The 14,232-nt window shown below is 40.4% G+C and overlaps 1 protein-coding gene across 1 annotated transcript in view; it reads left to right on the forward strand.

Annotated features, from left to right (window-relative positions):
• The first annotated feature begins 421 nt into the window (after positions 1 to 421).
• Positions 422 to 14,232, forward strand: part of UBL3 (ubiquitin like 3) — a 48,765-nt gene continuing 34,954 nt past the window's right edge. The window contains exon 1 of the mRNA XM_005902167.3: positions 422 to 1,505. Within this exon, the coding sequence (XP_005902229.1) occupies positions 1,464 to 1,505 (42 nt within the window). The 5' untranslated portion in view covers positions 422 to 1,463. The remainder of the gene's footprint in view (positions 1,506 to 14,232) is intronic.

Genomic DNA, 14,232 nt, shown 5'->3' on the forward strand with positions numbered 1-14,232 from the left:
TGAGATTGCAGGATGTGGAGAGCGCGCTGTCATTAAAATGAATGATTCTGCTTGGAGGTAAACCATGTTTTAAGTCTGAGAGTATTTTGTGCATGAGGGAATTTCTCTGTGCAGAATCATTTTCCATCCCCCACCCCCAATAATTCTCAGTATCACAGCCCTCCTGGCAGCAGGTATCTCCCTGAACTCCTGGGCAGTCGTCCGGCTAAAGCGAGTTTTCCTCTCCTAGCAACTGTTGCTAAGAGGGGCGTGGCCTCGGAGTCCGACTAGAACGCGTTTGGTGTCCGGTTCCCTACCCCCACCCCCACCGCATAGACTACACTTCCCGTGATGCTCCAGGGTGGTCTCCGTAGTGACGCACTCGGTGTTCGCGGAAAACTGGGGGCAAGAAGGCGGAGGCGGTGGTTGCGAAGAAGGCGGGGGGGAGGGGGACCGTGCTCTCCGCGGGTCCCCGGCTCGCGCTCCGGCAGCTGCCGCCGCCGCCGCCATGTTGGCTTGAGGGGTGATGACAGGAGGCGGCTGCGGCGTCGGGGACTGAAAAGTGAAGGAGGAGGAGGCAGAGAGACGAAGCTCTGAGAGGAAACGGTTCCCGGGCTGAGGAGAGGAAGGACCCGGCCTCTTCCGGGGTCCGGCCGAAGTCGGCGTCGCGGGGAGCTCGCGAGGCCGGGGAGGGGAGCGGAAGGCGGAGACGGTGGGGGGGAGGCACAGGCGGAGGAGGCGGGAGAGGAGCGCTGGGAAGCCGGAGACGATGCGCCCCGAGCCCCGCGGCTGCCCGGAGGCGCCCGCGGCCTGAGCCCCAACGGGCCGTGGGGGTCTCGCTCCTGGCCGGCCGAGCGCCCCGCGCTCCCCCCCGCCACCGCTCCCCGCCCGGGCTCTCCGGCCCGGGCTAGCACTTCGGCTGCCAACGAGTTAAATGCCCTTGAGCGCGGGTTTCCGCGGCCCCGGCCGCGCGATTTGAGAGCCGTTTGCCCGCTCCGGCCGCCGGGGACGAGTCCATGTGTAGCCACATAAGTTCTCTGTGTGCCGCGGCGCCTGGTCATCCTCCCGCTTCATGAGGACTCGACTCGGGAGCGAGTGTGAATCACGGCGGGGCTGGGAAAGGAGGAAGGCGATTTAACCCCCTCCCACCCCGCTCCATGTCCGTGTGTCACTCGGCTCAGTCCACCTGGCGCGGCCGGTCCTGGGGCTGCTGCTGCCGCTGCTGCTGACTTCGGCGACCCGGGAGTTGCTCCGCTCCGGCTACAGCTCTGCCGGCGATTGTTCCTCTGCGCCCGGCCAGGCCGGCACTTCGGCTCGGAAAGAACTTATTATTTTATTTTAAAAAATTATTTTTGGAGAGCACATCTCGAACCAATCAAGATCTTGAAGATTGATTTCTGTTAGCTTGAAGACTAACAGAAGACTCTTTTTAATTTGTTGTTGTCTTAAAATTTTTTTTTTTCTTTGCGTAAACATCTGGGTATATGTCAAACGGCAAGATGTCCAGTAATGTCCCGGCGGATATGGTAAGTGAAGGATTAAGAGTTAACGACAACCTTTGATTTAATTGTGGTTTCCAATCTCGTTTAATCAGAAAGGATGCAGGCGTAGGGTGAAGGTTTGCGGGGTGGGGGTGGGGAAGCCACGGTCCCGGGAGATTGTGGAAGAAGTTGGAGGGTCTGGTGTCGCTCTCGTTGAAAGCGCTGCGTTGAATACGGATCTTCTCACTTGGTTGCGTTTTCTAAATGGTTAAAGACAATGGAGAAGTTGGGAACAAGTAGCAAGGTGCCTTGAAGTGGAGAAAAATCTCTTCCGCTTTGCTAGAAGCCTCTGAACACTTGTGTCTGAAAGCTTCTGAAAACGGCAGAGCTGAGGCCGGGTGTCCCTGCTAGATACAGAGGTGGGCATGAAGTCGGGAATCTTGCCCTGTGACACTGGTCATGAATGCAGTAGGTGCAAGCCGGATATTTCCAAGAAGTGGGGACGTCTTATCTCGGCCAGGATTTGCTGTGAGCTTTTCGAAACGTTTGGGAGAACAAGCACGGCACAGAAATAGACGTTTTGGAATGTTCACAAATCCAGGCTGACTGTATTTTGGTACTTTTAATGAATATTCCAGGACTTTTAGTACCAAATATTTAGTAGTATGACATCACTGGACTTTTAAAGGCTAATAAAACACATTATTGATTGAACCTTGATCCTGGAATGTTAAGAACTGGAAACCAAAGTACTCTTGTTTATTGACGCTTTTCTTTTTGTTCATAAAGTAGGTTAAGCTTATGAGACTGTTGACTAACAGGAACTGTGTAGGCTTACAGCGCTGGGAAGGTGGGTTTGTGTGAGGTGAAATTACTCTTTGCTGTCTGTCTTGGGGACAAACGTAATGCAATTAACAGGAAGGGGAATAATCTCCTTTATGAAAGAATTGAAGTTAACATAGTTATGCTCATATATTCGAAGTTAACATTTGAGTGTTTGTATATTTCGGTGAAAAAACAAAATTGAACTTTGCTGAGGATTAAATTTTAAAATGTCAGATGCTTCAGTTAGAGTGAACCCCATTTACGGGCTGTAAAATTAAATTAAATGGCTCTAAATGGCATATTTTGACCTTGGTTTAAAGACATTTTGCTTGTGTTTGATTTCCCTTTCAGTGTGCTGTTTAAATGCAAAGGAACCACAGTGTTCTGTCTCTTGGGTGGCCACAGAGCAACCCAACACTCTCCTTCCTGAGTCTTAAAACTCGAGCATTGTCCTTTTAGTTTTCCTTTCCCTCCTGGGGTGCACACTGGAGCATAGTCTCCTGCCGGCTTAAGCCTAACCAGACTGGATTTCCTTCACCCTGTTGGTGAAGTTGCCTAGATAGGTCTCTGGACGGAGCAGGAAAACCCACTTTCCCCGATGGATACTCTGTGGACTCGTACCCTCCAGCAAAGACTTGCTGTCTGGCTAAAACCTCCATTTTATATCATCATGCACAGTGTGCAGTATGATCACCTTATGTACTATATATCTGTCATAGAAGTTGTTGTGCAATAGATCTGTGAGATTAAAACAGTGCAACAGCTTTCTTTATTTAGGCCCAGTGACGAGAAGGAGCTGAATGTGCGTAGCTTCACTCACAAATTGAGGTGATTTGGAGAATACCGTTTCCAAGTCAGAGAGGAGGTTTGGAAGCTAGTGTTCGGGGTGCCGGGAAGGGATGGCAAGGTTGTATTAATAGCTCTAGTTATCAAATACAACTGTTTCTGTTTTAGACTGTATTTTAAGGCCGTGATGATTCTGTGGTGCTTTGAGATCCCTTGATTAAAGGTGATAGGCAAGGGCAAAGCAGTATTATGTAATAAACATATAATTCCTTGGTGATGCTGTTGCAGAATGTGTCTAGGGTACAGCTCAGATTAGATGATTCTGAATAATTTTTATGTTTCATTTTTTAGCCATACAACTCGCTGGAGGCCTTGAGGGTTTTTTTCCAGCATTAAAACATTTAAACCGTCATTTGCTATTACTCACATTGCATTTTTGTTTAAGAAGTGTCTTCCTTTGATATGTACCTAGAATTACAGCTTTTTGAAATATAACATGATAAATACCGGTTAGAAGTCGTGGACTCAATACTTCATGTTTGTTAAAGTTTTCATTATCAATAATTGACAGTCTGCACTTACATTCTGACTTAAAGTGAGGAAAATGTCACTACTCTTGAAAAGCATCGGCCTTCTCAGCCTCACCTCTCCACAATCTGATACTTCCCTTGCAGCATAATTCTAAATTGATTGGGATGCATATTCTTGCAAGTATGAATACATACATTTGCTAGATGCAGTAAGCATTTTAAGTTTCTCATTGGTGATAGTGTGTGCTATTTAGAAACAAATGTTACGCTTTTTCATCTGTTAATGATGCTTGTCACCTGTATAGGAAAATCCTATTTTGGAGAAGAGGTGGGGCAGTGAAATTATAATAAACCCTGTCATGGTTTCAATAGAGATAGTTCGCTCTTGAGTTCTAATAATTGCTAAAGCAGTTGTTGTTTTTGGTAAAGTCTCCTTACAGAAATTATTGTGACTCACTTTTTAAATCGATTTTTTTTTTAGCATGACTTTTTTTGTTACTGACATTGAAAATTTATTTTTAAACATTCAGTATATTTTTTTGTGTACCATAAGGAGTCTCTTTTTCTTAGAATCCAAATCAGCAAGTCAGTCTTTTAGGGCAGGATACGAATGGTACCCCTAGTGAATGGATTTGCTATATTCTTTACAAAAAATAATTTGCAGTTGATACTTTTTCAATTAACATTCTGTAAAGATGTCCTATAAATGGTATAACAGTATTTACTTAAAACATTGGCTTTTTCTTTGCTAAAGGTGATTGAGTTTGAATTGAGATTTACTGACATTTCAGTGTAATAACTAATTTGTGAGAAAAATCTATAAATATCCTGTCCTGAACCCAGTGTCATTGTAATACATTGTATTTAAGTGGTTGATTTCCCCCCTAGGCCCAAATCAGAGCTCCTGATGGGGCTGTATTCATTGTTTATACTTGTAGCATGAATTATGTTAATGATTTAGGCTTTCTGAAAGAAAATGTTTAGTCTTTGTATCAGTAATAAAGCCTAAGGCTGGTTAGATAAGCTGGTAATTTTGTTTTCTGGATTTGGAAAGTTTTCAATATGTAAATTAATATATAAAATTTATTATATAAAAATTGGAACTACTGTTTGGAGCTTTGGACTGAAATTATACTTTATGATATCTATAAAATTGAAAACCCTTTGTAAGAGAGACATTGACAGTGTGAGAATAATGGCAAAGCAGTTTTGGTTATTTGAAGCATTTTAGGTAATAAAGAATCCTGTACCTTTTTAAGCTATGAATGTGAAATTGTAGCATATGTAACTATGTTTAGTCTGGGATTAAGTGAGTTAATGATAATTTGATTTTTTTCAGTGCTTAATGAATATTTTTATTGTAATGTCATATCTTTTCCATTTGTGAAAGAAATATTGGAGCCCTCTAGTGGACAGGAAATTATTCAAATGAATTTCTTTTCAAAGTGAAGTTTTATCACTTTTCTAAGTTTAATAACAGATACAGAGTATACCAGGGGGAAAATGTCATGCTCGAAAAAGGTTTAGAGAATAGAAAAGTTTTAACTTCGGAGAAAGAGTTATATTAAGATCCAATGCCTTAAATTTTTCTCTTTACTTACAGCTCTTTTAAATTTTTCTTTCTCTTGCTGGAGCTCTTGTTCCTAATATGAGTTGGAGGTTTTATGAAGGTTAAGGGTGGATAAGTACCATTTATATATTAATATATGTATGCTAATATATACACACACACATGCATATGTAGGTGACTTGATGAACAACATATTAAATAACATGTCTTTTATGGTATATTTCTCTAAATTGTTTTACTTTGTGTCTTAAATTTGGTATCTTGAGTTAGACAGTTTTATTGAGAAAACAAATAACACATTATTTCCTTCCATTTTGAATGACTTTTCCTTTCCAGCTCTGAATCCTATTCCAGCTCATGTCCCTCTCTTGTGAAACTGGTTTTTAGTCCATTCTAGTCCACACTGATCTTTCCTTCCTGTGAACCATTTTCTATTTCACATTCTTCAGTTCAGTTCAGTCGCTCAGTCGTGTCTGACTCTTTGTGACCCCATGAATCGCAGCATGCCAGGCCTCCTTGTCCATCACCAACTCCCGGAGTTCACCCAACATGATGTCAAATTTACATGAATATATGTCTTGTGTTTATTATATCTACCATAATTTCTAAAACATTTAAAAACTGTTGAATGATTTTCTTGACTTGTAAGGCATTACTCTTTCTGTTATTTATGGGAAACATAAATATTGTCCCATACTACTACGACTACAGTAATGGTGTTAAGCATGAAGTCAGTGATATCTGATACTACTTTGAATATGAAAAATGCATTATTAGTGTAAGTTTTGAAGTTATTTTAAATTAGTGGATAAAGTACTGATGGCTCTACTAGTTTTCATAACATGAAATAGTAAATACATTTTAGGAGACTGAACTTCAACGTGCTCTTTAAGAATTCCTCTCTTTCTGGAGGGGGAAAATTGAAAGTGACTAGAATTCATGGTAACTGGAGACCCTGGGTAATAAATTATTCTGAATCAGTAAATTTTTTGAATACATGTTGGTTATTTTGGGGAATTTCCCAAAATACTGGATTACTGTCCTGTTTGCTTACATGTAATATGAGACACATAATTTAACTTACTTTTGGTGACTTAGCCATCATTTGAATAATATTGATTCAGTTCAGTGAAGTTCATTGACTGTTCCTTTGTAACGTACTGTCATTATTCTGTAAACTACAGCTGTCTTAGCTCAGCATCTAATACAGCTTTTGAAGCTTTGTGCCCGTTGACTACTAGTAATTGACAAAGTGAGATGAGGCAAGTCAATTTGAGAATGAAAATATTAGAACGTCTAGCTTATTTTGTGCTCCAAAAAAGAAGGAGAAATTGAACTTTTTTTTTAATTAATACATGGATTGGGTCTGAAAAAACCTCCAGGCTTCTCTAGGTCCACATTCTAATGAACATTTTCCTGAGGGACAGTATGAGAATTTTGTAATGTAGAGATAGCAGGACTATCGAGTTTCTCAAGGTTCTTGCAGTTTTTTATGACACTCTTTTATATCGGTACTTTAAAAATTATTTATTCATTTTTGACTGTGCTGGGTCCTCCTTGCTGCTCAGGCTTTTCTCTAGTTGCGGCGAGCAGGGGCTGCTCTCTAGTTGTGCTGCACAGGCTGCTTGTTGGCTTCTCTTGTTGCAGAGCGTGGGCTCTAGGGTTCCCGGGCTTCAGGAATTGCAGTTTCCAGGCTCTAGAACACAGGCTGAATAGTTGTGGCGCATGGGCTTAGCTGCCCTGTGACATGTGGGTTCTTCCTGGACCAGGGATGAAACCAGCGTCTGCTGCGTTGGCAAGCAGATTCTTTACCACTGAACCACCAGGGAAGCCCTAGGTACTTTTTAAGAGAATCTTTGATACTTTGAATGGAAATGGGGAGCAGAGGTTCACTGTTAAAGTACCTCAAAGAGTTGTAGAACTCAAAACTGAACAACACATTTTTATTTTACTAAAGATGAATATCTTAGATGCTGATCAAAAATAGTCATATTCAGTAACAGTGCTCTTAGTGTTAAGAGTAATAGTATTTTTAGTGGTTGTGTGATCAAAACAATGTTTAACATAGTTAATTAAAATTAAAACAATAAATTTTAATTTTGTTTTAGTGTATTTTATAATTTGCATAAAATGTATGGTTTATAAATGAATATATTATATATATTGGCATTGTATGCTGAAGTATTTTATGGTTGGGATGTTCAGTCAAACTTTAGAAGCTGTAAGATGACTTCAGATTTCTAAGTATTTTGAGTTCTGTTTGATATAGTGTTCCCATCTCCTGCCTTGTTGAGTATTTTTCTGTGGTCAGTATGCCTAACTGTCCCTCTCTAACTTCATAGTTGCTGATTCTAATTTGCTGTGGGTGTAGAAATCAGATTTCCAAAGTTTATTAGGACAAAGTGTGTTAAAAATGAGTAAATGACGTCCAAGTGGGATTTTCAGGCATTCTTATGGGAAAGTGCATAGTCTTTTATTTCATTTGGTCATGTCTATTTTGGTTGTTCAGAGTTCTGTTTACTTGAGGGGCTTATTTCCTGGCTTAGTTTTGGAGAGATGTAGATTTTTGCAGGGATGAACTAGATAATTTAAAAAATAAAATTACACGAGGAGCTTTATTTTGAGCTCCGAGGGGAGAGATGCTAATATTTGTTGTGTCCTAGCTGTTTCCCAGGCAGATGCTTGGCATTTGACAGGATAACATTTAGTTTCATCCTTTCAGTGACCCTGGAGAAATAGGTTGGTAAGTAGAAAAAGAAGCGGCTGTTACCCGCCTGGTGAAGAGCACCAGGAATACATCTGTAGTGGAACAAGTCAAATTTACTGACTTGTTGTAGCCACGCAGTCACAGAAGAGGGTATCGCAGAGGTTCTCGCTGGGGTTTGCCTCATGATGCTGATGAGGGAGCCGGGGAAGAGGAGACTAGCTCGGTAGAATGCTGCAGACACAGAGTGGAAGTGGGTTAGTAATTGGATCTTCCAGCGGTCTTGGTTTAGGAGGCAGGAAAAAGGAAGCTAGCTGGAGGAGCTGTCAGTCACTGTGAGCCCCAGTGTGGCCCTGGGAGAGTTTATTACCTGTTGGTCTCCTGCGGGCCTTGTCTGTCTCTGTCATAGAGTGATTGTCAGCAGAGCTGTTTTTACTTTCTCTCAGCCTAGGTTCAGAGAGGGTAAGGGTCTTCTTTGGAATCACATAGCTAGGAAAATACAGAGCGAGGGTAGGAATTTGGGTTTCATGGCAATAGTGATAAACACCCTAAGCCTTTCCCCTGTGTACCTGAGCAGACAGTGCTCACCCCTCAGGCCCTCTGTTCAGCAGAATACCTGGATCCCCTCCCAACAACTTGCTCCAGGTGTTTTTGCAAAATGCTGTGTAACCTATGGGTTGGAGTGATTTTAATGCAGGTGGGTTTTTCCCTGGTGACTCAGATGGTAAAGAATCCACCTGCAATGCAGGAGACCCAGGTTCAATCCCTGGGTTGGAAAGATCATCTGGGAGAAGGAAATGGCAACCCACTCCAGTGTTTTTGCTTGGAGAATTCCATGGACAGAGGAGCCTGGTAGGCTAAAGTCTGTGGGATAAAAAAGAGTAGGACACGACTCAGCAGCAAGTAACACACTTTTCTTACTGCTTAAATTCAAGGGAATTTTCTTTAAACTTGTTGGAGCTTTGAGTCCTCTTGTATATATATTATACAATAGAATTTTTTTCCTATAAACTTACCACTTTGAATTCAAAGACTGCTGCTGCTGCTGCTAAGTCGCTTCAATTGTGTCTGACTCTGTGCAACCCCATAGACGGCAGCCCACTAGGCTCGCCCGTCCCTGGGATTCTCTAGGCAAGAACACTGAAGTGGTTGCATTATATATGTGACAGACACATGGGTTGATTTAGTGCTTTCAGGGTATTTTGTGTTTGTCTTCCTACTAGTATCTGCTTATGTATGATGCAGATTCTTTGTTAATTGATTAAAGTCTAGCAGCATTTTTTTATGGTCTAAATAAAATATATATATGGGCAGTCTTCTATAACTAGGTTTTCAAAAGAAAATGTTCTTTCTGTTGAGGAAAATTATCTTAAGTTAGGCAATATATCGTGTTTATGAACATAAATTAACATGGCAATTCATTATGTCTAGACAAAATGCTCTCTCAAGACAGATGTTTGATTTTGTTTACTCTCTTATAAAATTAGTGTTTTTGCCATAGAAATGCTCCTGATTTTTTCATTTAGTCATATATCATTAACAACTATCCATACAAATAAGTATAGAACCATGTTATAATTTTGAACGGATTCTGAATGACGTACAAAAATTGTTTAGCTATTCCATATTCATAAAGCATTTAAAAGCTATTAAAAACAATATTGTAATGCCTGTCTTAGAGTATGTCTCTGTGCCTTGTCTGATTATTTTCTTAGGATAAAATTCTTAAGAATGTAGCAGCTGTGTGTTCAGATATGTGTTAACAACTGTGGTGAGGTAGGGATACACGTTTTACTAATTTTAAAGCATCCTTGATTTTCTGGATAAACCTAACTTTTTCATTTTGAATTATCTTCTTAATACGCTACAATATATTTCATTTACATTGTTCTCAGTTTTGTTCATGAAAAAGATTGACTAGTGATTTTTAATTTCTTGTAAAGTCTTTGACATATTTAGCTGTCAAGGTTATTCTGACTTTAAAAAATGACCTGAGAAATGTTTTTTATTCTCTGAGTTTGTGAAAATTGATCTTATTGCATCCATTAATGTTTGGAGGAGTTCACTGGTGATGGAATTTGGAGTCTTCGTGGGGGGAGGGTTGAGGATTATTGATTCTGTTTCTTCAATTCATGTGGGACTATACATGTTTTCTATTACTTTTTTGTCAGTTTTGACAAGTTTTGCTTTTCAAGGCATTTATCTATTTTATCTAAATTTTTCAATGTGGCTTCAGATTTATTTTTCTTTTTTTATAATATTTCTATTATCTTTTTGATGTTTGTAGTATCTGTAATGAAATGTGCTTTTAAAATCTGATTGTTGGTAATTTGTGCTGCTGCTTACTCTCTATTGACTTTGACAGAGTCAGTTTTCAGATTTCATGTCTTGCAGGTCTTCTAGTAATAACTAGTTTTGTTTGCCTGGAAGTGTATTTATTTACCTTCATCTTTAAAGGGTCTCTTCCTTTAGCACCTTTAAATTATTTTATAATTTCTGGCTCCCACTGTTTTTATTAAGTCAGCTTGTGGTCTTACTATTTTTCCTTTGAAGTTAATGTGTTTTTCTGTTTAGCTTCTGTTGAACTTAATGTGTTTGGGCTATTTTCAAGATTTTATCTTTGTCTTTGGCTTTTAGCACTTTTACTATTGTGCGCTTATGCATAGCTTTTATTGTATTCTTTATGCATGGAATTTGTAGAGCATTTTGAGTCTATGGCTTGCTATTTTTGTCATTTTGTGAATTTTCTAAGCTGGAATTCTTTTCTAATTTATTTTTTAATTGAAATATAATTGAATTAAAATGTGTTAATTACTGCTTTATAGCAGAGTGACTCAGTTATATTGATACATGTATATACATTCTTTTTCATATTTTCCATTATGCTTTTTCACAGAATATTGAATATAATTCCCTGTACTATACAGTAGGAACTTGTTGTTTGTCCTTTCTATATATACCAGTTTGCATCTGCTGATCTCTAACTCTCGATCCAAACCTCTCCCACCCCTTTCCCCTTGACAACTGCTAGTCTAGTCTCTGTGCTTGATTCTGTTTCTGTTCCAGAGATGGGTTCGTTTGTGGCATATCTTAGATTCCGTATACTAATGGTATCAATACGGTATTTGTCGTTCTCTTTCTGACTTCCTTCACTTAGTGTGAAAATCTCTAGTTGCATCCATGTTGCTGCAAATGGCATTATTTTGTTCTTTTTTATGGCCCAATTGTATTCAATTGTATATATGTATCATATCTTCTTTATCCATTCATCTGTTGATGGATATTTCGGTTGTTTCCATGTCTTGGCTATTGTGAAAAGTGCTGCTGTGAACGTTTAGTCCACTTGAGTTCCATCGCTCAGTCGTGTCCAACTCTTTGCGACCCCGTGGACTGCAGCACACCAGGCCTCCATGTCCATCACCAGCTCCTGGAGCTTGCTCAAACTCATGTCCGTTGAGTCGGTGATGCTATCCAACCTTCTCATCCTCTGTCGTCCCCGTCTCCTCCAGCCTTCAATCTTTCCCAGCATCAGGGTCGTTTCAAATGAGTCAGTTCTTCACATCAGGTGGCCAAAGTATTGGAGTCTCAGCTTCAGCATCAGTCCTTCCAATGAATATTCAGGACTAATTTCCTTTAGTATGGACTGATTGCACCTCCTTGGAACCCAAGGGACTCTCAAGAGTCTTCTCCAACACCACAGTTCAAAAGCATCAATTCTTCAGCGCTCAGCTTTCTTTATAGTCCAACTCTCACATCCATACATGACTATTGGAAAAACCATAGCTTTGACTAGACAGACTTTTGTTGTCAAAGTAATGTCTCTGTTTTTGAATAAGCTGTCTAGGTTGGTTATAACTTTTCTTCTAAGGAGCAAGTTGCACTCACCATCTGCAGTGATTTTGGAGCCCAAGTCTGTCACTGTTTCCAGTGTTTCCCCATCTATTTGCTATGAAGTGATGGGACCAGATGCCATGATCTTCGTTTTCTGAATGTTGAGCTTTAAGCCAACTTTTTGACTCTCCTCTTTCAGTTCCATCAAGAGGCTTTTTAGTTCCTCTTCACTTTCTGCCATAAGGGTGGTGTCATCTGCATATCTGAGGTTATTGACATTTCTCCTGGCAATCTTGATTCCAGCTTGTGCTTCTTCCAGCCCAGCATTTCTCATGATGTACTCTGCGTATAAGTTAAATAAGCAGGGTGATAATAAACAGCCTTGATGAATCCTTTTCCAGATTTGGAACCAGTGTGTTGTTCCATATCCAGTTCTAACTGTTGCTTCTTGACCTGCATACAGATTTCTCAGGAGGCAGGTACAGTGGTCTGGTATTCCCATCTCTTGAAGAATTTTCCACAGTTTGTTGTGATCCACACAGTCAAAGGCTTTGGCATAGTCAGTAAAGCTGTGAACATAGGGGTACCTAGACCTTTTTGAATCAGAGTTTTGTCCAGATATAGGCCCAGAAGTGGGATTGCTGGATTGTATGGTAATTCTGTTTTGAGAAACTTCAATAATGTTTTCCACAGTGGCTACACCAATTTACACACTCACACCAACTTACACTCCCACCAACAGTGTAGGAGGGTTCCTTTTTCTCCGCACCTTCTCCGTAAGCTGGGGTTCTTCAAGTACTTTTTCTATTCAGTTCTTTCTTTCTGGGACTACAAATGCATGTGTGTTAGGTCATTTCAGTTTTCATTCTTCTTCCTACTCTGTGTATCTATTGGATATTTTTGCTGAACTGTCTTCAAGTTCCCTTATCTTCTCTGTCCAGTATACAGTTATACCCAATTATTAAGTTCTTAATTTCAGTTTTTGTATTTTCAGTTCTAAAACTTATACAGATTCAAATTCTCACAATGTTTTACCTATTTTTATTGAGTATATAAGCATTGTTGCAATGTTTCTGTCTGATAACTGTGATACTAATCCCTATCACCCATGAGCCCATTTCCGTTGTCTAGCTTTTGATCATTTGATCCTTTTCCCCAATATGCCTGGTAATGTTTTAATAACATTGTAATGAAACATTATAGTGGGTCTGAATGATGTTATCTTTCTTAACATAAAAAATATTAATATTCTCTGGGAGGTAGTTAGGTAAACATTGATCACTTTGATTCATTAGTGATTAATAAGAAATAAGCCTGAATTCAGGGTAATCAGGAAATTCAAATAGGCTTCTAACACATAGCTCTTTTGAGGTCTTATTTAAAAGTTTGAAGTGTTTACCAAGATGCTTCTTCCTTGGCAGGCCCTGAATTTTAAATATGAGGACTGATAAAAGCTCTGCTTAGCTTTTTTGGCCTCTTCGCAACATCTTTTTGAGGAGCTTTTCTGCATTTCAGTCCATGTTGTTTATGATTCAGCACATTCCTGGAGGGCAAACACTGAGCAAGATGTTGGGCTCCTTCTTTACAGTTCCTTTTTATCTGGGATCCTCAATCCTGCCTCCTCTGGTGTAGCACAGGAGTCCAGTTTCTGCCTTCCCAGCCCGGCGGGACTGCCACAAGCTCCCGGCTCCTGTTCTGCCTGGCCTGGATGCCCTGTACTGGTAACTGGCAGATGCCTCAAGGGGAAAACGGGCCGTCCGTGTAGCTCTCGGTGGTTTTCTGTGTACCTTCAGGTAGCTCAGTTTGTTTGTTTGGTATCTTAGGTCACTTTTGTAGTTGCTTTCAGTGGGGAATTTGGTCTGATATCGCTCTTCCTCATGGCTTGACCTAATTGCCCTTTCTGTGTGTGCTTTAGTTCCCCTCCCTCCCTTTTGGCTCTAGGATTACCAAGTTTTTTTTCCCTCTCTCTTTTCTATACTGATAGTAGCTATGAGTAGCTAAAATTAATTCAGTACTTAACTGTGTTACTTACCATGGCACCATCAGCCAGGCAGTTGCTTAAGTCAGACATCTAGGAGTCATCTCTGATCTCTCCCTTTCCCTCATCCCCCAAATTCAATCCATTTCAAACTGCGCCTGGAATTCATCGACTCCATCTCTTCTCCATGCCACCACCGCATTGCCAAGTACCATTGCTGTCTCCTGGACATGGCATTAGTCTTGCAACTAATTGTTCTGCTTCTGTTTACGTTCCCCTGTGATACACTTTCCAAAGATAGCTTAAGTGATTTTTGTGAGACATAAATTGGATCATCTTTCCTTCTGAAAAAATACAAACAGAAAACTTCAGCAGCTTTCCATTGAAGAATAAATTCCCATAGAATAAAATCACAGATCCTTAAAGAGGCCCTTTGGAGTCCTGCATCATCTGGCTCTTGCCTGTCTCTGTAATCTTACCTCCTTTGACTTCCTGTGCTTCAGTTATCCTGGGTCCTCTCAGACGGGTCACAGTTTCTTTCCCACACC

The sequence above is a fragment of the Bos mutus genome, chromosome 12, assembly GCF_027580195.1.
Source record: "Bos mutus isolate GX-2022 chromosome 12, NWIPB_WYAK_1.1, whole genome shotgun sequence".
In the NCBI taxonomy this organism is placed as follows: domain Eukaryota; kingdom Metazoa; phylum Chordata; class Mammalia; order Artiodactyla; family Bovidae; genus Bos; species Bos mutus.